This window comes from Notothenia rossii (assembly GCF_949606895.1).
Source record: "Notothenia rossii genome assembly, chromosome: 5".
In the NCBI taxonomy this organism is placed as follows: domain Eukaryota; kingdom Metazoa; phylum Chordata; class Actinopteri; order Perciformes; family Nototheniidae; genus Notothenia; species Notothenia rossii.
Genome location: NC_136903.1, coordinates 63,043,571 through 63,065,072, shown reverse-complemented (window position 1 = coordinate 63,065,072; position 21,502 = coordinate 63,043,571). Strand labels below are relative to the sequence as shown.

At 40.7% G+C, this 21,502-nt stretch overlaps 2 protein-coding genes across 3 annotated transcripts in view; both read right to left on the bottom strand.

The window, feature by feature from the left end:
• agtrap (angiotensin II receptor-associated protein) overlaps nucleotides 1-2,830 on the bottom strand; it is a 9,502-nt gene extending 6,672 nt beyond the window's left edge. Inside the window, exons 1-4 of the mRNA XM_079680533.1 lie at nucleotides 2,301-2,830; nucleotides 1,650-1,798; nucleotides 609-643; nucleotides 5-16 (exon numbers count right to left, since the gene is read on the bottom strand). Coding sequence (XP_079536659.1) covers nucleotides 5-16; nucleotides 609-643; nucleotides 1,650-1,676 — 74 coding nt within the window. The 5' untranslated portion in view covers nucleotides 1,677-1,798; nucleotides 2,301-2,830. The remainder of the gene's footprint in view (nucleotides 1-4; nucleotides 17-608; nucleotides 644-1,649; nucleotides 1,799-2,300) is intronic.
• An 8,133-nt stretch (nucleotides 2,831-10,963) lies between these two features.
• draxina (dorsal inhibitory axon guidance protein a) overlaps nucleotides 10,964-21,502 on the bottom strand; it is a 29,879-nt gene continuing 19,340 nt past the window's right edge. For both annotated transcript variants that reach the window (XM_079680932.1, XM_079680931.1), the window contains 4 exons: nucleotides 14,259-14,379; nucleotides 13,732-13,824; nucleotides 12,651-12,740; nucleotides 10,964-11,097 (listed from right to left, as the gene is read on the bottom strand). In XM_079680932.1, the coding sequence (XP_079537058.1) occupies nucleotides 10,985-11,097; nucleotides 12,651-12,740; nucleotides 13,732-13,824; nucleotides 14,259-14,379 (417 nt within the window). In that variant the 3' untranslated portion in view covers nucleotides 10,964-10,984. The remainder of the gene's footprint in view (nucleotides 11,098-12,650; nucleotides 12,741-13,731; nucleotides 13,825-14,258; nucleotides 14,380-21,502) is intronic.

The following is a 21,502-nucleotide window of genomic DNA, read 5'->3' as shown; positions in this document are numbered from 1 at the left end:
CCACGCCATGCATCCCCTGCAGAAAACACACACATTCTACAGTCACATAACAACAATAACAGCAAGAATATATTTGTTTAGAGCATTTTTCCAACTTAAACATAGAGTGCTGTCCAGGTTAAACTATTTACAGATTCAAATGTAAAAGAAAAGAAAAAATCAAGAAGAAAACATTTTAAGCAGCTCAGAGCCCATACATAAACAGATTGAAAAGTTTTAGTTTCATTTAAAAATCTTAAATCCCAAGCTCTGCCATCAGTGCAACATGCAATACACTTTAGACAAAACTAAATACAGAAATAAGGAAGTAAATGATGCAATAAAAATACTACAACTGATACAATGGTGCAAAACTGTGATGATATATAATAATGTGGAATAAACACATGTAAAGATGAACAGTGATTTCTAAACACATGTGAGTGGTGAGATGAAGATGGAGTTACGTGCAACATAAAAGTAACAGAAATACATAAGGAAAGGCCGTGGAGGTGAAATAGAAGCCCTGAGTCAGTCATCATTCTCTGTGTGAACGTGTGTGTTTGTGTGTGCCCAAAGAGGAGAGAAATTCCTCAGGTTTGTGAAAGAAATCCTGTGCTCACACTCACCATACTGTAAGCAGCCAGTGCACCAGTACTATGGCCTGCAGCAGAGAACAAGAAAGAAGTGTTAGAAAGACTAAAAAGGGTTGTGATTCAAAAGTTTCAACAGTCGTTTGATCTTCTAAAACTCAAAACATTTAGTTTCTCCAACTTCTCTACTGTGAGTTTTTCTCTGAAGTCATTGTTAACCACACTCCTTGGGTTTTGGAAATAGGTTCAACTTTGGAATTTATTTCACTATCTTCTTACAATTTAAGACCTTAGGAATTATTAAGGAAATGAAAGAGGAACATCAACATAGGATGTAGCCCTAATTCAGTCTAATTGAGCTCACTAACATAAAGTCAGAAAATATAGAACTAAACATAAAGCATGTGATCATTAAGTATTCAAAGCACAAGTGCTCCTTTACTTACATTTTCAAATCTTCTTTTCTGAGTTTTCACATCACATGTTTAAGTCCACATTTCTGACTACTTTTGAACTGTTTAACCTTTACAAAAATACAATACAGGCATAATTCAATTGAATGTTTCTCCCTTTTAAGGAGGGACAGGGACATATTATCCAGGCATCAGGTTACATATTATAGAACAGTGTTAAAACAGAACACATAGACAGCTTAGAAATAATTGACAAGGTAATATTTAGTTTGAGATAAATATTTGTAAATCATTCAGATCTCAACACTGAGCATATTCACTGATTTGTTTCTAACATCCAATGCCATTTATAATATGGTCTTTCAACAGGCCTGCTGCCCAGTGCCCATCAATGTAAACAGAACTGCATAAAAACAACTGATCTCCTGGGTAGGGTATTTCCTGATTAACTACTAAACTCTTCTACTCCTATTAAAAAACAACAATAAAGCACCAACAAAAGCACATGTCAGTAGTTTACTGTGGTGTGTCTCAGGCAGGTAGTTGCCACACTGAGGAATTACCAATGAGTATTGAGAAACACAGTTGACATCATCACGCAAGTTAACACCAGTCCTCGTTAAACACTGCACTCCTCCAGCAACACACACACCTCCAGCCTCACCTTTAGATTAATGGCAGGGATTTCCATCACATCAGCTCTTCCTGTACCGCTTCACCGCTGCCACTTGTTGATTGTGCTACATGAAAAACTGCGGAAGATTGTTTCCTCCACAAACTTCTCTCCAAAGCTCCTCCTCCCTTCAGATCAGCCTGCAAACACAAACCATGTGACAGCAGCCTGACTGCCTCCCATGTGACTCCCCCCTCCCTCTTCCCCCCTGCATCACCTCACTCTCTCGCTATAAAGAAACCACATGGGCACCAGCAACGTCCCAGTAGAGGTTTACTATGCATGATAAGGAATTAACCATGTCTGTTTAAACTTTAAAATGTTTAAAAAACAACAACAAAAACGTCTAGGTCTCTATAAAAGATAACAAACGTATATTTAAAATTGTAAAGGATTATATGTATCTTCCAATGTTATCTTACACTATTGTACTTTTTTTATGACCAAATATTTCAATGCCAAAACTTTGCTGTGGTTATAAAGAAATAGGGAAATAAAGTGACATCACACCCTCTGTGACTAGAGTCTTTTGATGCAAGCATAGTCATTTCATTGTATTATTATTATTAGGGCTGTCTAATTATTAGGGCTGTCTAATTAGTGTGTGATTGATTTAGGTTAATCAATCACAGAAAAAATTACCGAGACAGCCCGGCCACAGTAGCTTGTCAACATGATGGACGCGGAGGACAAAAAGTTACTTGGCCCAGTAAATGGAAAAATATGCTTGAAATGGAACCGTTGAAAGGAAATGTTGTCCAATTCCTGCAGCAAAATCTTTTGTACCATCGGAGTAAGGGCCGCCCCTTGCCAATTTGTGGCCCAATGCAAAGTTATGTGATGAGGCCCTCTGTGTCGCGAGCATCGACAGGGATGGGCAGCCGGAGCCTCGCAGTGGCGAAATTGTGGCGCGCGCCCTTGCCAATTTGTGGCCCAACGCAAAGTTATGTGATGAGGTCCTCTGTGTCGCGAGCATCGACAGGGATGGGCGCGCGCCGCTTGCGCCGCATAAGTGCATAAAATTGCGCCGCATTTGCGCTTCAGATGAGGCTCCCTCCGCAAGATGAGGCACCCTCTGCGAGATGAGGCGGCCTCAGGAAGATGAGGCCCCCTCCGCGACATGAGGCCCCACGCACTCTGCGTGATCTGAGTGTAGGGAGGGGCGGGCCTGATCGGAGTACTTCGAGCCTGAAATATCTCCTCAAAGCAAAGCACTTAGCAGCTAGCTGGGAGCTAGCTAGCTAGTGGCCAGTATCGTCAAGTCGCTCTCAATCAGGCATTCAGATGCAAAATGAGTAAGTCTACCTGTGACAGATTAACCAACTCAATCGCAAAATGGAAAGCTAGGGACTGCAGGCCAATTTCGGTGTTAGAGGAGCGGGGGTTAACGGAGGCCTTACAGATAGTGTAAAATGACAACCTTTAAGCCGACGTCGAGGTGTACAATTGTGTCCAAAATTCAACATATTTAGGATCTGAGATGATTGTAGCATACAAGATATTAAACAAATGGTATTCAAATTACAGACATGGTGACCTTTAAGTTTATAATGCCTACTCATTTATTCACCCATCTTCCAAACTCAATTTGAGTATTTTGAAATGCTTCTCACAGCAAATATTGCAATATGCGACTCATTTAGATTAATTAATCACAAAGCATGTAATTAATTAGATTCATTTTTGTAAATGCTTGACAGCCCTAATTATTTGTCAATGCCTTTAAATCCATGTCCATCAATACAATTTTATTTTAGCATGTTGCTTAAATCTTTAAAGCATGAGTCTAATTACGCAGCTCTCCGTCAATTTTAGAAATTGGTGAACGGCTCAATTAAAGAAATATTAACTTAGTAAATGAAAATATTATTCACCTATGTTTAGCCCTTCAACAGTGTTGACAAGAATTCACAGCCATGCTAGCAGAATTCTAACAATGCAATGCTAACATGCTAATGTTTAGAAAGTGTAATGTTTACCACATTCCACAAGAGGTCAGGGCTGCCAACATTTGAGTTCAGCTAGGACTGAGATTTTTTTTGGTGAACCGAAAAAATAAGCGTTGAAGTGTACAGTGTTACAAATGTATTGAACATTTACAAACTAGGGTTTCCCATTAATGTACCGGGCACTACAGTGGAATGCGCACATACACAGTGTACCCGCGACTCTTACAATGAAGGCTCGATAATCAGCTCACAGCATATCAAATGGCATATAGGTGTAAGCAGAGGTAAAGTGCTATTTTACAAGTGGGGGGGGGGGATTTTTTTTTTTAAATATTGAAGTTAAATGCATCAACCTGGTGCATTTTGAGAGCAAAATGAAGTTATGGATGCATCTCTCAACACCCATATGAAACAGCACTGTAAACAGATTTTCTTTTTCTTTATGGATATTTTACAAATCACTCACCTTTTAAACTGTATTCTTGTTTTACTGTAATATTATTTCATAACTCTTTTTCATGTATTCTCATAAATGGTGACCAAAACGTTTGAGACCCACTGAGATAACTAGACTAAACTTAACTATCTAAACACTCAGAGTCCCTTACATCACTGAGCTGTATTTATGTCTCAGTCTGACAGGACAGAGCTCTCCCTTTCCTTGTTTTAGAAACAGCTTATATCCGTTAAGCTAACCAGATGTTAACAAAAACAATGCAAATAGTGAGTTTGGTAGAAATATACTGTATAATAGCAAAGTTATTTAAGATGATGCCATATGTATTGAAGATTTTAAATTATAAATATTCCCCAAAATTATTCAAACGCATATTCTTCCAAACTCTCTGCTGTAGTACGACCACCAGGAGATATATTGATGTGTGTGGTGAGTTTGGTAGTAATAAGCTGTATAATAGTGATTGAATATTATTGTATTCTCTTTTTTGGGAGTTGCACTTTGCAGACGGTCGCTGAGCACTCGTTTCTTCTCCGGCTGCAGATATAGACCAATGTAATGTGTCCAGCTCGGAGGACGGCGCGTATTGGCTTTTTTAAAAATCAAAATGTGACTAGTTCGTTGTCAACCTTACCAAGGTACTTAGGAGACGTCATTTGTGTATGAATAACCTTTTGTTCATGAGTTATTGATCCGTAAAATCAGAATCTCCCAATATCGTTCCAACTTTACTGAACTAAGCCAGAAGACTCATTTCGTAGACCGCTCGGTTTGCTGTTCCTTCACGTTATTTTTATATTTATATACATTTATTTTGGACGAAAATTTAGCGTGAGGAAAGGCAAGTGTGGCGTGAGTGCGTGAGATATGGGTTAATTGCGTGACTCTCACGCTCAATGCGTGAGTGTTGGCAGCCCTGTGAGGTATTATTGTAGTGCATGGCTAACAGTTGCTAATTTAATAATAGACACAGTTCATGCTAACAAAACTCTCAGTTATTTGTCAGGTATGGACATAAAGTTGTGTATTAGACATGATACTAACATTATAACTTAAAGGAGAAGTCTGCAATTCTAATCCAAGGCACTTCAAATTCAGTGAAAATCTCCTCACGGTCTCCGTTCTGTGTTCACACTGATAGAAATCCAGTGTTTATACATAGCCCTGGCTCTGTTAATGGTGGACAATATGTAAAAAGAGAAAAGGCAATTGGAGCCAAAGGTAAGGTAAATCCTGCATGGGGTATTTGTTTGTGCGTTTATTTTAAATATCAACAATTCTTCTTCAAATGTCATAACTTCTCTTTCAATGGATCACTAAAGTCAAAAAGATTCCTCCTCTGGGGAACATGACAAAATGTCATGACAATCCATCCAGCAGTTTATTTGTTTTACTTTGGTGTTCTGTTCCATCACACGTTAATTAAGCAGATATAAAAATGTCTCAACAAATATAACCCTTATCCTAAAATTACCTGCAATATCAGGTGATACTGGTAAAGTTGTAATTAAAACAAATGTGAAATGAAAGATTAATGAAACTGTAACCAGGAAAAAATAAACGAACCAGAAATGTTTTTTTTTTTAAAACCAGCGGTCAAGTCTACAGAAAAATAAGGTTTGTTTAGGTCAGGGCTAGTAAAGATGTTGATAACACATACAATCGATCAAATAAATGTTGAGGAAGCCATTTCCAGATGGCAGTCCTAGCAGCTAGTGACATTTAGAAAAGTTATTTGATTTTTACCCATTCACCCTTCAAACGCTTTGTTCCATGAAAAGTTTCTGTATCTACTGTTCAATTTACCGTGAAATTTAGTATGGATTCATTATCCCCAGAGGATATCCTCTATTGATTTTGATTGACCTCTGATTTGGTGCCTTGTTCCATATCAGTCAACTAAAAAAAATAACAGTCAGTTTCTTGCTTTCACTTACAACTGCAGAAGAAGGAAGATAAAATGTGATTAGATGCAAATGAAATAATAAGGCGTAAGTTCAATTGATTAGGATTACATTTCACGCATTGCCGAAAATGCTAAAGGATGGATATACAGCAATGTCCCAATAATAGGCAAAACAAATATATACATACTGACATATTATTACCAACATATCAAAAGAAAGCAAAAAAACACCAAAATTGTAGTAATCACATACCCTTAAAAAACAGAGCAGTTGTATGGTGCCATATAGGATAATCCCTTCACTTATTGCATTGTTCCGTCTCCTTTCAAATCGCATTTATACAGAAAGAAAATACTTAATATCAAAACTAATTTAGTGCTTTAGAAATATAATATTCCTACATCTTCTCCTCAACTCTAACTCATAGTCTCTTATCTGTTCCCAACTGTTATTAATCAACTAAAGTTCCAGCATTATGTAAGATAATAGCAAGCAAATCCATCCACTTGCGATCTGTTTAAATGCAATGAAGCTCAGCACAAGTTCTTTCAGGAAGACTGGGTATATATATATATATATATACATTCACTCTGCAGCTGCATATAATCAGCTCATAACGGGCGTTCTCTTTATTTCACCTCATTCTCCAGTAGCCAATCACCGTGCTGCAGACAAACTTTAAAATGGTTCTCCTCTCTCCTGCCGTCCGCCTCCTCCCCATCCACATCCTTTCATCACATCCAGTTCCAGGAGAGTTAATCCAAAGACCTCATCACACCTCCTCTTCATCCCATCTCCTCATCAAATCCAGATCTTCAGCATCATCATCACCAGTGTCTAGACCCCGGGGGGTTCCCTATATGCTCACGGCTGCATTTCCCCCTTTAGATATACGATTTCAGGATCAGGGTCTAATCGCCAAAGACTTAATATTTATCATATGGCATGTGCCAATAACTGTTATTTAAACAAAATGAAGTCTCTCCTGATTGAACTGGAAAAAGTGGACCTTGAGTTATCTCCAAGGTCAAGAATAAAGTTGCACGCTATTGTTTATGCACCCATGAATAAAAGATAATACGATAAACATTCTCCTTACTTTTGTCTCTTCATCTTTCACTTTTCCAAATCTAAAATATTTCTCTCTTCTGGGTTCTGCCACAGAACTTTCCCTCTGACCTCCTCGTCTGAAATGTCATCGGTCTCTGGATTTTCATTTGACCCTTAAACTCAAGATGACCAAGGGCAGCAACCAAATCTTTAAAATGCTAATGTGTGCTGATTATTTTTGAAGTCTGACTCACTCCTTTCGCCCATCTCCTACCTTAGAGGAGATGATTCATTGTTCCTGGCTCAGCAGATGGCCCCTGTGCTCTCATTTACCAGCGTGAACCCTGACCTCCTGATGACCTCTGACCCGTCCATCCCTCTGATTAAAGTTGTTGTGCTTTCAAACACTTCAGAGACAGATTCAGCAGTCCCAACATGCTGTTTGCATGCATTTGTGTGTGGAAATGAGATTGCAGAGTGACAAATGTGGGACTTATTATTTCATTTTCAGGTGGAATGTCTTTTATCATTAGGGAAAATGCAATTATTGGATTCAATTGAGAATTATTGATCCATTTTACATCCTAACCTGCTGTGAGTATTCTTTTTCAAAATACATTTGCATCTATTTTCATTACAGCTCATCAAACGGTTTATAGTCTTTTTTATTGTCTCTGTAAAAAAGGAACATCTTTTTTTACTTTTTTTACCTTTAATTATGATTAATTTGGGAGCATGCCTTGAGCATTGCACATGGAAAGTAACCATTATTTGTATTATTCATTATTTGTATATCCTTTTATATATATATTATTACTTCTTTAAAAAACGTTTTATTTCTTTTACTTTAAGTATTTTGTATGTATCTTTTTTATAAATGTAAATCATTTGTTATATTTACATTTATGTGTAGCCTATTATTATTTGGGCCAACCAGTGCCTTTATTGTAGAGACACAGTTATCATGTCAGTTATCTTTTGCATATAATTATTTATTTTGAGCATTGTTGTGGCTTTTTTTGTTGCTGTTTTGTCTTGTTTCAATGTGGAACAATAATGTTGTTATTCTTGTTCCTGTGATCTTCTGGTATAGAAAGTTAAAATAACTAATCACTCCAAGAGCTCCTCAGGTCAGAGTGCTGCAGCTCTTTCAGGATGTGGCTGTGTGTAATTCATCACTTGTCTGGCTCTTGGCTCTGTCGGAGGTAACTATTAAAAATACATCAGCACTGCTTTTATTCTGTAGCTGTAAATCAGGATGGCACAATCACAGCCCGACAGAGCTGGTGGTTAGAAAAGAAATACGAGTGTTACTTTCTCCGTATAATCAAATATTGATAGATTCTCACAGAGCTTGTGAGTTGGGATCACGCTGAGTGTTATTGCTTGCACTTGCTCTAATGTGTCGTAAGCTTCCCGTTAAAAGGTTTTGACACAGAGAAGTGTGGAGATAATGAGCTTCAAAGATTGCTGCATTCACTTTATCACATGGAGACTGAAGGCGCCTCAGAAGTGACTGGAAAATCCTCATTTTCAAGAAAATATGTGTGTGGGTTATTTGACACATTTATCCTGATATATATTGATCTGAAGTATTTCAAAGAACATTTTTTCTTTTTCTCAAAGGAAATGATACATTTACAAAAATCCTGATGGCTATAACCTTCCGATTAAGAGTAACTGATTACATTCCAGTGCTGTACTTAAGTACATGTTGAGATAATTTCACTTAACATGAGCATTTAGAATTTCAGCCCATATGTATTCAAACTATAATGTCTTAAACATATTTATCTTACTTTTAGTTTATTCATATTTATAATAATAGTTCTGGACTATATATATATATAATATTCATATTTTAGCATATGTTATGTCTTATTATTTATTATTTATATTTATTGCACTTAACTTAACTTCTGGTTACATGCTCGACTGCATTTTGTTGTCCCTAAGTATCTGATGTATGTACGATTACAAAGGAAGGTTGAAATCTTAATTAATCCTCACTTTCAGAGGATAATATTAAACCTTATACTACAGTATTTGACAGATATTGTTACTTTTCAGATAAAGATTTTATGAAAACTCCTCCTTTTAATTTGAAAAATAGTTTCAAGCCTAAATGGTAACATGATCAAATATTTCACAACTGAAGCTAAGATTAGATAAAAGTCAGAAAAATAGCAGAACATGTATTTGTTTTTTCCTTCCTCATTATTAAACTCAGGACCTCCCTGATTCATCCTGTGACCTTTAGAGAGTCCTGACCCGCGGTTTGGAACCACTTGATTATTTCAAGTAGTTCAAACCAGTTTCTCTTGAGCTGCTGCAGCAGTGAAATGCTTCTCCACATGAAGCATCATTATTAATAATTGCACAACGTTTTATAAAAAATATCAGGAACAGACATTTTTCTGCAGAACACTTTTACCTACAGTATATACAAATTAGAATGTAAAGGACATTTTGTTTATTGTGCTACGATACTTTAATTTTCAAATGCTGGACTTCCGCTGTTAATTGTGTATTTCACATTGATTGATTTGTAATTTCACATACTTTTAAGTGCAAGATCTCGACTTAAACGGTAATAGAGAATCTAAAAACATGCATTAAGTAAAGCGTAAGTGTAAGTGAATATGACTATATGTGTGTATTTCAATAGTGACATTTGTTTATACGTGCCATTTGTTTTGTTAAAACTATTAATATTTCATTTTGAGTCTTCTGACACAAAGCTCGGAAAGTAACAATTTTTAAAACCTAAAATAGCTTTTAGCACAAAGCCAAAGACATTAGCAATACATGTGAGTGCCTGATAAAGATGAAAGTCAATGGTGCAAATAAAACAAAGTTTACACCACAAAATGTTTATCCTAGTAATTGTTTAATCATGAAAACCAAAAAAGACGGACAAACACAACATCTGGACAAACATGTGTTTAAGTACAGTATAAATAAAACATATATTAAGACATGTAAAAGGAAGTTCAAACCAGGGTCTTTGTTTATCGTTCTACCGTTACGTACATTTGAAGAGAAGTGGTATCAAGTTAACAAAGAAAGTTGTTCAAACACTTTCTTATTTACAAAACAGGACAGCAGACTGGGTTCAAATAGCGTTTGCAAATCATTTTCAGCATGTGTGACAAGAAAGAAACCAAATGTAGCAGAGAGTTCACACAGGAACCCAAACGGTGATTCAAGCATAATTTGTTTGAGTGACAGCTTACTTGACTGAATTTGAATCATCCTGAAGTAATAAAAGCCATCTGTTTAGGACTCCGAGCACAGAAATGTAGTAATAAAAAAGGATTTGTAAACATTGTTTGACTCAGATCAGAAGGACAGAGACAAGCAGCCGCAGGAGAAGAACTCATCAAATATGTGAGGTGAATATCCACGCATACACTATGAGATGTTGACAGATTTCACTCAGTGGTGTGTTTCCAGCAGAGTTGAACTTTTCCACTAGATTTGAACAAATACAAAAATGTATCATCGTGAAAAACAAATCTTTGAAAAGAAAGTAGTGATTTTTGAGTAAGGGCTGGGCAATATGAATAATTGTTTTGTAAATGTAGGACAATATCAATATTTATACTGCACAGCCCTAAGAATAACTAACACTGAAACTTAAAAAATGCTTAAAGGTGGGGGATTGCTGGATAAAAGATGTGGCCCAACCAAAATGCAATATTTTTCCAGTTAAGTCCCTTGTTTTTTTGTATAAAATGACCAAGTGTTGTAATTTCTGCTGTGGAATCAATTTTAAAAAACAGCGACCCATCACCTTTCAGCACTTGTCTTAGCTCCTGCGTCAGAGTGTTTATGGGAAACAAAAATCTGGATCTTCCTCCCTCAATTCCCTCCATCTCGTCGTCGTCGTCCTCCTCCTCCTCCTCCTCCTCCTCCTCCTCCTCCTCCTCCTCCTCCTCCTCCTCCTCCTCCTCCTCCACCTCAGATGGTGATGAAGCCACCCTGGTCGCTGCTTACGGACTCCGGCACCACGCAGCGCCCCTTTCTTCGAGTCACACGCCGCTTCCGGTGGAATTTAGCATAACAGCGAAACCCTGAAAGATGATGAATAATCTGTTGGCTAAATATCTTAAACAGATAAATGTGGACGTGGTAAAATACAGAAATTAAAGGGGCCCTAATCTGCACATTTTCAGTTAGATTTTTTAATTTTTTGCTTAGACTGTGACCTGTTTACATGGTTTAATGTTCAAAAAGCTCTTTATTGTTCTCATACTCATGCTGCAGCACCGCTTTTCACCCTCTGTCTGACACCAGAGCCCAGTCTGCTCTGATTGGTTTGCTGTCCGTCTCTGTTGTGATTGGTCAACTTCTTAGTAAGAACTGCCCCGCCCCTTAGCCGATCACATACAACAGTTTGTAGTGTTAGCCAATAGAAGCCTGAGTTACGTTGTGATGTCACCATGTTCCGGAAGTAAACAAAGGAGTCTAATGGAGGCGTTTCAGGCAGGGGGTGTGGGAGAGAAACTCCCTCTTGAGGAAACTTTGGGATTTTAGCTTTTACGTGCACAAAAACCTATATAACACAGTACAGGAAAGGCACAACAGAGCCTCTTAAGGCATTTGATTTAATAATTGCTGTTGGGTTGCTAAGAATGTTTCGACCAATTTAACATGACATGCCTTAAAAACTAATTGCCCATCTGCTTTTTTCCCTACTGTGAAAGCGCTGTGAAAAGGGTCTGTAGTCCAGTAGAACCATTTTACCATGTCAGGTTTTGCTTTTTGACAAACATATTCTTAAAGGTCCCATGTCATGGCCATTTCATAATTCCATTGTTTGGAAGACTACTAGAATAGATTTACATTGTTCAATGTTCCAAAATCACATCTGTGAGCCCACTGTGCTCTGATTGGTCAGCTCGCCCACTCTGTTCTGATGAGTCCACCACCGTTACAGCAGAACATCAGTGATTATGTGTTACAATGGTGTTAGCAACCAGAAAATGACACCAGTAAGGACAAACAGATGAGAATGCTGCGTGGGGTCTGGGTGCCGTGTTGGCGGGACGTTGCGCGGCTCGCTGCTGTGATTAGGGGACAGTGTGAGCTCTATTACTGGTGTTGTTTCCTGGTTGCTGCGTGGGGTCTGCGAGACAGCGAGACATCGCAAAACTCAGCCTGATAGACGCGGGAAGGCGGGGTGCTGAGGGGGCTGCAACACCCCCCATCTGCGAGGCTCCACTAGCACCAGCATCCCCCCTGCACCCCCAAACGCGCCGTACCTACAGTGTAAGCGCGCCACAGTTTCGCCGCTGCGAGGCTCCACTAGAACCCACCCCCAGCGCATCACAGTTTTGCCACTGAGAGAGTGTGTGTGAGGAGCTCCACGGATTGGTCCATTTGGGTATGGTCACGTCACTGTACCCAGCAAGAAAAATTGAAATCTCCAACGAGGCGTTCTGGGGTAGCATAGACAGGTATTTTCTGTGTTAGAATTTTACTCGCTACAGGGTGTACTCTGAGGGTTTGTGACTCTGCAGACCGTTTACATGCAGGAAAACCTTCATAACACACAAGGGGACGGTTAATAACCAGAAAAGCACTTTGACTGATTAATAACTTTTTGACCTTGTTCCTCACTCACCATCCTCACACATGCAGTCATCGTAGCATTTGTTGTTGAGGCCTCTGTTGTGAGGTTGGCACTCATGTTGTCTCAAGTCACAACACGAACCTTTAAAGAAACAAACACATTATATAATCAACAATCAAACTTGGACACACTGCCAAGAACATGATTCAAATACAATATAGAAAAAGAGAGAGTTAGTTTTATGGGTAATAGCCACTTCAAGAAATTGCATTTTCTTCTTCAACCACTTTATCAAATCCTAGACATCAGATTCTTACTATCAGAGACGATGTCCTGCATGAAAAGTAAATAATAGAATAATAAGAAATGTTTTGGTTATTTCACTTTTAAAATGTTCCTTTTTTTTGTGTTTTTTTCTCAATTATTTGAAAAGGGTGGAGTTTGATTGCATTTTTTGACCAATCAGGATTTAGCCATGTTTGATTTAAGGTGTGATGTTATATTGTTTTACATCGGTATGAAGAAACATTTAGTGATGTCTCTATAAAGCATTTCTGTACGTCGAATTTTGCAAGTAAAGTTATAGTCAGGGGTGCACATAACTGGTACGCAGGTACGCATGCGCGGCAACAATCCGAAATGCGTACCGTCTCTTGCGTCACAAAGCGCGGTTAGAACACCGGACGACGGAGTCGGTCTCCGTGTGCACAGACAGGGCTGCCGTTAACGTCGGTCTGTACAACGGAATTGTGCCAAAACTACACCAACCGGCTGCGGAGGGAGACTCCCCCCGTTCACTGGAGAACTGCGCTAAAACAGCTGATCACAATGGTCACGCGCTGTGGTCAAAGAGTACTCCACTAGCGACCCCCCCCCCGTTGACGTTCACGATACAGAGGGCTTCATCAAATAACTTTGAGTGGAGCCAGAAGTTGGAGTACCAAACACTGACTCCAGGTACTCATCTGAGTACATCACTGAGAAAGTTATGTGCACCCCTGGTTATAGTTTAGTAAATGATGTGTAGAATTTGATGTATTGTGCTGATTCTTTGCAGGATGTTATTGTGTTCATGCGGAGACTTTGAATGTTGTGTTGTGTTGCCTCCTCTGGCTGTGATGTAGGCACTGACCTGGCAGACAGTCCAGATGATGATCACACGGCTCGATGGTGTCAGCGTCCACAGTCACATTCCCACTGCTGAGGTTCTTACTCCGCCTCTTGTCTGAAGCAGAAAAATAAATGTATTAAAGTTTCATCGTGAATGCTGGAGGTCTGATCAATACACAGCCCCAAACAAACAAACAGATTATACTGCCTGTGCTGCAGCGCCTCTTTTCACCCTCTGTCTGAAACCTTAGATATGTCCCGCCCTTAGCCTATCACGTACAATGTGTTGGAGCGCTAGCCAATAGAAGCGCAATTATTATTTAGTGATATCATTATGTTATGGGGCGTTTCATTAAGAAAAATAAGGCACTTTTTGAACATTAAAGCATGTAGACATGTCACAGTAGTGGCACAAAACACAAATAACAACCTGAAAATTAGCATAATATGTACTCTTCAAAGTAGCAACTGATATAATAAGGATTTAATATGGACATTTTTCACAAAACCTGTTTTCAAATCAGAGCTTTTTAATTAAATAAAGCCAACCTTTCTTCCTGGAGGCGGGCCAGGTGTCCACAGGCTTCATGTCCTCATAGTCTGTCCAATCAAAGAGCGACATGTCCAGCGTTGGCATCACATCTCCCTCTCCTTTACCCTTTCCAGACCGCTGAAAAAGGAAAGAGAACTTTAAGTCACACTTCTAGGGGTGTCACGAAATTAACCATGGCATTTTGGCATTTTTAGGTTTTTTAGGTAATGTATGTGATAAATTGTTTATATAATTATTGCGCTTCTCCTTCCTCCACCAACCATCTCTCTAAACTTGATGTTCGCTAGTTGCCACAAAAAATTGGAAACAAGGACATATGGCAAAAAACTCACAACTTTCAATTGGCTGCCTTAGTCATGTGATTCAACAAGCAATTCCGATGTGGCTCCTCTTCCTGTGTCACATTTGAGCTCATTCGAATAAACCTCCCTTTTCGGACGTGTAATTAGCAAAAACGTTATTGTTTATTGATATCAGACAATGATACTACAGATTATTCAATTATTAATTAAATATTTCGTTTTTTTATTGCATTCATTTGTATATTACTGTATCATGTCTGTATCGTCTTTTGTTTCATTTGTATTTTCTTTGGTTTTACACGCTCGAAAAAAATAAATAAAATAAAAAATAAACTAAACTAAACTCCCCACAACTTAGTTCAACCACCCACGTCTTGAGAACCTAATTAGCCTTTTTCTTTTCTCAAGTCAATCACAGCTGATTGGGCTTTTTTGAAGAAAGACATTATGAGAAGAATCCATGATACTTTGTAAATCACAGCATGTTATCTAAAAATAACCCGCAATACAAGTGTGAACAAAAGATGAGAATAATATGTCATCTTTAAAGACAAATTTGACAGATTGCATTAATATTATATTTTACATTTTACATTGTCTTAAGACAACATCTCCCTGAATTATTTTGGCCGCAATGTTGCGTAATGAAATGTGATATTTGACAACCCTAGGGGATTTTATAATTGATTATCTACTTCGTATTTCAGTGAGAACATTTGCATACCGAGCTAACTCACAATCTGTATCCAAACATGCTGATGCAGATCTGTAAACACCTAATCCCACCTTCCATTAGTTCCAGCATGCTGTGTAAACTCTGCCTCCATTGTAACAAATACATCTTATGTCATATATTTATTTACATATTCAAAGACAAATGTGATCAGAATATGAAAATATGTATTAAAAACACGAATGCCAAATGTGATGCTTTTCACCATACTTTAGAAGAGATTGAATGAGATCAATTGTGTCTCCTCAGATGATTGTGCAGTAGCAGCAGAGGTGTGGTTTGATTTGTTGTGTGTTTTCCATCACTGCAGTGTGTTTTTAATGAAACACATTTGATGTGTTGAGGCAAGCTACAGTAATGCCTCATTGATTCATAAAACGCCCCCACAGAGTCAGCAAAGAGGAGCTTAAAAAAATGATTGATCGGTTACAGAGGACTGCCCACAACCTTAATACAAATATATATCGCATCATTTATATTGTTAATACTTATACAATAAACAGATTGAAGCGTACGGTTCATTACACACAACATCAGTGTTTATTTCTCTCCTGTGAGGGCAGCAGGCAACTGAATTGACTTTATTAATGAAATGTTAAAGCCCTTAACAATGCGTAGACTATGATTTCCTTACGTTGTAAGGATAAGGTACTCTATAAAATATAGTTTTAAGTCTTTAATTACACTAATATAACTGAAGATTGTTATTATTGGAATTAAAGAGGACATATGTGCCTCTACTGTGACATGTTTCCATGCTTTAATGTTCAAAAAGCTCTTTATTGTTCTCATACTGCCTGTGCTGCTGCACCTCTTTTCACCCTCTGTCTGAAACCAGAGCCCAGTCTGCTCTGATTGGTTAGCTGGCTAGCTGTGTTGTGTTTGGTCAACTGATTAGAGATGTCCCGCCCCTTAGCGTACAATGTGTTGGAGCGCTAGCTAATAGAAGCATGAGTGTTACAAAGTGATGTCATTATGTTACAGAGGTAAACACAGGAGTCCAATGGAGGAGTTTCAGGACGGGGGGGAATGTGTTTGAGAAAAATATCATGACTTTAGTAATTACCATTGAAAGAAAGTAGTTCAAGTTAAAGTTTCTGAGAGTATTTTTACATTTATTTCAGCCAAGCAGTACTCTTTACCGGTTATGACTTATCAAACCAACACGTCCTAAAATATCTATTTTCCTTCCAAATATCCCAGAAAGCTCATTTTTCTAAACGTCTACTTATTTGGTTAAAGTTTAAGGCAAATCAAAGTTATTGATTGAGATAGATTAAAGAGTCAGGATCACATCTGAAAGAAACAAACTGCTGTCTGTGATGTTGAAGCCTCTCCGTACCTTTGTCTAGAGCCACGAACAATGTGAACAAAACAAAAGGTTATTCTAAGACATCTAAATCTAATGAAGACGTTTTTTGTCCCTAGAGAAAACTCAATTGACCTTCCTCTCACCAAACCACCGTCCAAAATGTCAGCACATTGGATATCCCATCATCAACAACATGAAAAAAAGCCTCTTGGCTAACTCTCATTTCCAGCAGTGTTAGGTGCCGTTTACACGAGGAAAAAACGGGTTGTATCTGCTACTTTTCTCTCGTGTATAGCCCGTTCATTCACACGAGGCGGACACGTAAACGCGTAAACGGACCCCGCAAACGATAATGGGTCCCAGGCATGGTCCCAAGGTGGATAGATCTGCAAACGGAACACTCTGGGGGGTCAAACGGCTCAGTGTGTACAGGGCTATACCAGTGGTTCCCAACCTGGGGGGCGCCAAAGATCGCAGGGGGGGCGCCAGGCCTCAGATGATTTGAGGCCAGATATCATATTTAGACTTTTTTTCTTTTTCTGACTATTATAACATTAGCGTTAAGAAAGCTTACTTAAATATCTGCCCCAACATAAGTAACGGGATCAGAGTAACATTAAGCACAGTCCGACGCATATCACATCATAATGTATCATATATTTCCTTATCTGAGTCAGCTGAGCCGTATCTGGCCGTGCAACACTTACAGTGTCACATACTGTAGCCTATGCAGAAGTATTATTTTAAGCAACACATTAAGTTGACGAAACACTTGAGTCAAATGTAATTAAAGTCAGATGCACTCGTGTCTTAGACGGGGCAGTGATATCATAAACCTGTTAATGTACGCTGTTAATTCAAAAACTTTTTCTTTTACCAGCTGTATTCACCTTGCAACTATGTGTCACACTCCTAGGTTTATGTCACGGTTTTAGTGTTGTCTGTCTGGTTATGGGTTTTGTAAGTCTGTTCATTCGGTTTTTTGTCTTCCTCCTTAGAGGTTTCTCAATACTCAAATTTCCCCTCCTCAACTCCTCGGTCCTCCGGTAGTGACCCGGAAATGAATTTCAGCGTGCCATTTTGAAGGACATCTCATTTCTCTAAATGCACTTCGAGGACCGAGCATCGAGCATCGAGGAGGCTCTCTGGAGGAGCTATAACCGAGGAGACACTGATGCATGCATCCTCCACGGCTCCTCCACGGATGCATTTACGGGAACGGTGGAGGCGTGACGCAAGGCCGGACTTATCTCAGCCAATGACAGCTCTGCATGCATTCCTTGGATATTATTTTAGTAACTGCTTTCCTCGCAACGCGATGTTTACAGTGAGAACAGCTGTGAGGTCCGTGCAAAAAGCAGAGCAGTGTGTAAAATATATATCACTCAGTATAACAGGCCTACATTACTTTCTGTATTTGTATGCTGTAGTTTAGTAGATATCTAAAAACAAAGAGTCCATATTTTTCTAAGACCATTTAGTGCTTCACATAATAAAATACACAACGGCTGTAGCCTGATTATGCTTTAGGAGCTGTAGGTGTGTGTGGTACAGTGTGTAGGTGTGTGTGTGTTGTACAGTGCGTAGATGCGGCGGACAGACGGGTCTCAGTTGGTTTGGTGTCCTATGCTTACTTTTAATACTTGTTCAACTTTTGGCCCGTAATTTAAATTCCCCATTTCAGCGACCAGAGAGAGGGGGGGGGGGGGATATATCCAGTCTCTGATTGTGTCACGTTATTATGAGAGTGGTCTCATACTTGTTTGATTCTGAAATTGTATATATTATTTATATAAATATATGTGTGTGTGTATATGTCCGCATCTGTAGCCTGTTATTGTCTCATTATACCGCACTGTCAATGAATTAAAAGTAAATATATACAAGTCGTCATGAACACATGTCCATCAGAGGGCTGCTGTGCCTCCTGTCATCATTAATGGACATCTCTTTAAAATGACTGCTCAGAGGAGAGGAGTTCTCATTTCTCTAACCGCCTGCTGCTTGCACTCCTCTCTCCTCGGTTCCCCTCCTCAGTCCTCCGCTCGCATCTCCTGTGGGCGGTACCACGTCTCGAGGAGAGGAGTCGAGGAGAGGAGTCAAGGATAGGAGTCGAAGAGGGGAAATTTGAGTATTGAGAAACCTCTCTTGTGTTTTGTCTGGTCCTCCTCCCTGTCATTAGTTTCCCTGGTGTTTTTGATTGTCTCATTGTGTTCACCTGTTGCCCTTGTGTTTCTCCCTCCCCTGCCCAGCTGTGTCTTGTCCTGTGATTACCCTTCTATGTATTTAGTCTAGTCTTCCCCTGTGTTCTATGTCGGTTCATTGTTTCCCCTCCATGTTATTCCACGGTCTGTGTTCTGTCTACTCCTCGTCTGTTTTGTTAGCCTTATTGACTGATCTCCCGTGTACCGAACCTTGGATATAAAGACCTTTTTTGCATCCTAAAAAAAAAAAAAACTCCAGCGGCTCCGGCTCCAGTGCCGGTCCCAGCAGCTATGGTTCCGGCCCCAGCAGCCATGGTCCCGACTTCAGCTTCGGCTCCAGTGCTGGCTCTCCGGCCGACGCCACCTCCCTGTGTCCAATCGGCGTACCGGCCGACTCCAGCACCTCGTGTCCTGTCGGCGTACCGACCGTCTCAAGTCACCTCTCCAGTCTCCTCTCGAGTTCCCTGTCGAGTCCCCTCTCAAGTCACCCCTCCAGTTCCCTCTCGAGTCCCCTTTCAAGACACTTCTCAAGTCCCCTCTCCAGTTCCCTCTCGAGTCCCCTTTCAAGACACTTCTCAAGTCCCCTCTCGAGTTCCCTCTCGAGTCCCCTTTCAAGACACTTCTCGAGTTCCCTCTCAAGTCACCTATCAAGTCCCCTCTCAAGACTCCTCTCGAGTTCCCTCTCAAGCCACCTCTCAGTTTCCCCTTCGAGTTCCCTCTCGAGGGCCCTTTCAAGTCACCTCTCGAGTTCCCTCTCGAGTAACCTCTCAAGTCCAGTTGCGTGGCGTGGGGAAAACATTAGGGGAAGCCAATAATACGTCCTTTCTTTTGGGGTGTGGTGGTCAATGTAATAACGTAACCAGATGAGTGATTACAGCGCCCGGTATCATTTTACACACATTTGTATCATACAGATGCAGGACTTACACATGCCTGTTATCTGACCGACAGGTCCGCACGCACTCTCTAGCCGAAACTCTAATAAGCATTAATTCACAAACTAAATCAGGAGACCTTTAACGTTTTACGTCCGGTTCGCTCCTTTGTTCCTCGCTGTACACAGCTAGAGTTTGGGCATTGGCCTGTCATCAGATTGTATTTGTTGTTGCTGCTGCAGCAAAAGTTTAGTACAATTATTTTTGATTAAATCCTCCAAATCTCCACCCTCCATAATTGCACTTGCTTCAGTTGCTTGCTACTTTCTAACGGCGGTGAGAGTGGTGCAGTGACGCTATCTATCTTCTATCGATTAGATTTATGATTCGAAAATTATAAAAGTAATTAGACATGTGGATATTATCCGACTGAACAAAAGGTGCATTTACCGGTTCGTTTTCCACTGACCTTTTTTCGAGCTATTTTCCAAAATCCTATGGAGAAATCCCATTGCTATTTTGTCGAGGGAAACCGAGCGCAGCTTACTTCCGCTTTTTGGGACGCGTCACTGCACCACTAAATTGATGCGATTTGATTGGATTGTGAGGCAAGGGAAGCCAGCCGTCTCTGGCTTCCCTTGGCATGGCCCCGACCAATCATAGGTTGGCAGGGGCATGACGTGAGCCTCAGCTGATTGGTCAATCTCTCCATTCTTTTTCACCAAGGGAAGCACATTTCGGCTGGCCTCCTCTCGCAACAGAGAGTGCAATCTACTGTTTTACCATAACATCTAGAGGGGCGCTGTTTCACTCTTTGTAAAATACTCAATGAGAATGGGGGAGAGACGGGCCGGCAGCAACTCACAACAAAGAATTTCCGAAACTAAATAAAGTGTTTTTATCTATTTATTAAAATTATAACTACAATCCGAAAAAACAGGGGAAGCCTGGCTTCCCTTGACCTCCAGGAGAAAACGCCACTGCTCAAGTCACCTCTCAAGTCACCTCTCCAGTCCCTGCTCGAGTCCCTTCTCTTGTCCCTACTCGAGTCCCCACTCAAGTGTCGTTGGAGGTTCCGCTGGGGGTCCTGCCAACTCCATGTCCTGTCCCGTTGGGGGTCCCGCCGACTACTCTTCTGCCGGGGGTCCTGCCAACCCTATGTCCTGTGCCATTGGAGGCCCCGCCGACGACTCTCCTGCCAGGGGTCCTGCCAACCCTGTGTCCTGTGCCGTTGGAGGTCCCGCCGACTGCTCTCCTGCCGGGGGTCCTGCCAACTCCATGTCCTGTCCCGTTGGGGGTCCCGCCGAGTACTCTTCTGCCGGGGGTCCTGCCAACCCTATGTCCTGTGCCGTTGGAGTTCCCGCCGACTACTCTCCTGCCGGGGGTCCTGCCAACCCTATGTCCTGTCCCGTTGGGGGTCCCGCCGACTACTCTTCTGCCGGGGGTCCTGCCAACCCTATGTCCTGTGCCATTGGAGGCCCCGCCGACGACTCTCCTGCCAGGGGTCCTGCCAACCCTGTGTCCTGTGCCGTTGGAGGTCCCACCGACTGCTCTCCTGCCGGGAGGCCTGCGAACTCCGTGTCCTGTCCCGTTGGAGGTCCCGCCGACTACTCTCCTGCCGGGGGTCCTGCCAACCCTGTGTCCTGTGCCGTTAGAGGTCCCGCCGACTGCTCTCCTGCCGGGGGTCCTGCCAACTCCATGTCCTGTCCCGTTGGGGGTCCCGCCGAGTACTCTTCTGCCGGGGGTCCTGCCAACGCTATGTCCTGTGCCGTTGGAGGTTCCGCTGGGGGTCCTGCCAGCTCCATTTCCAGTCC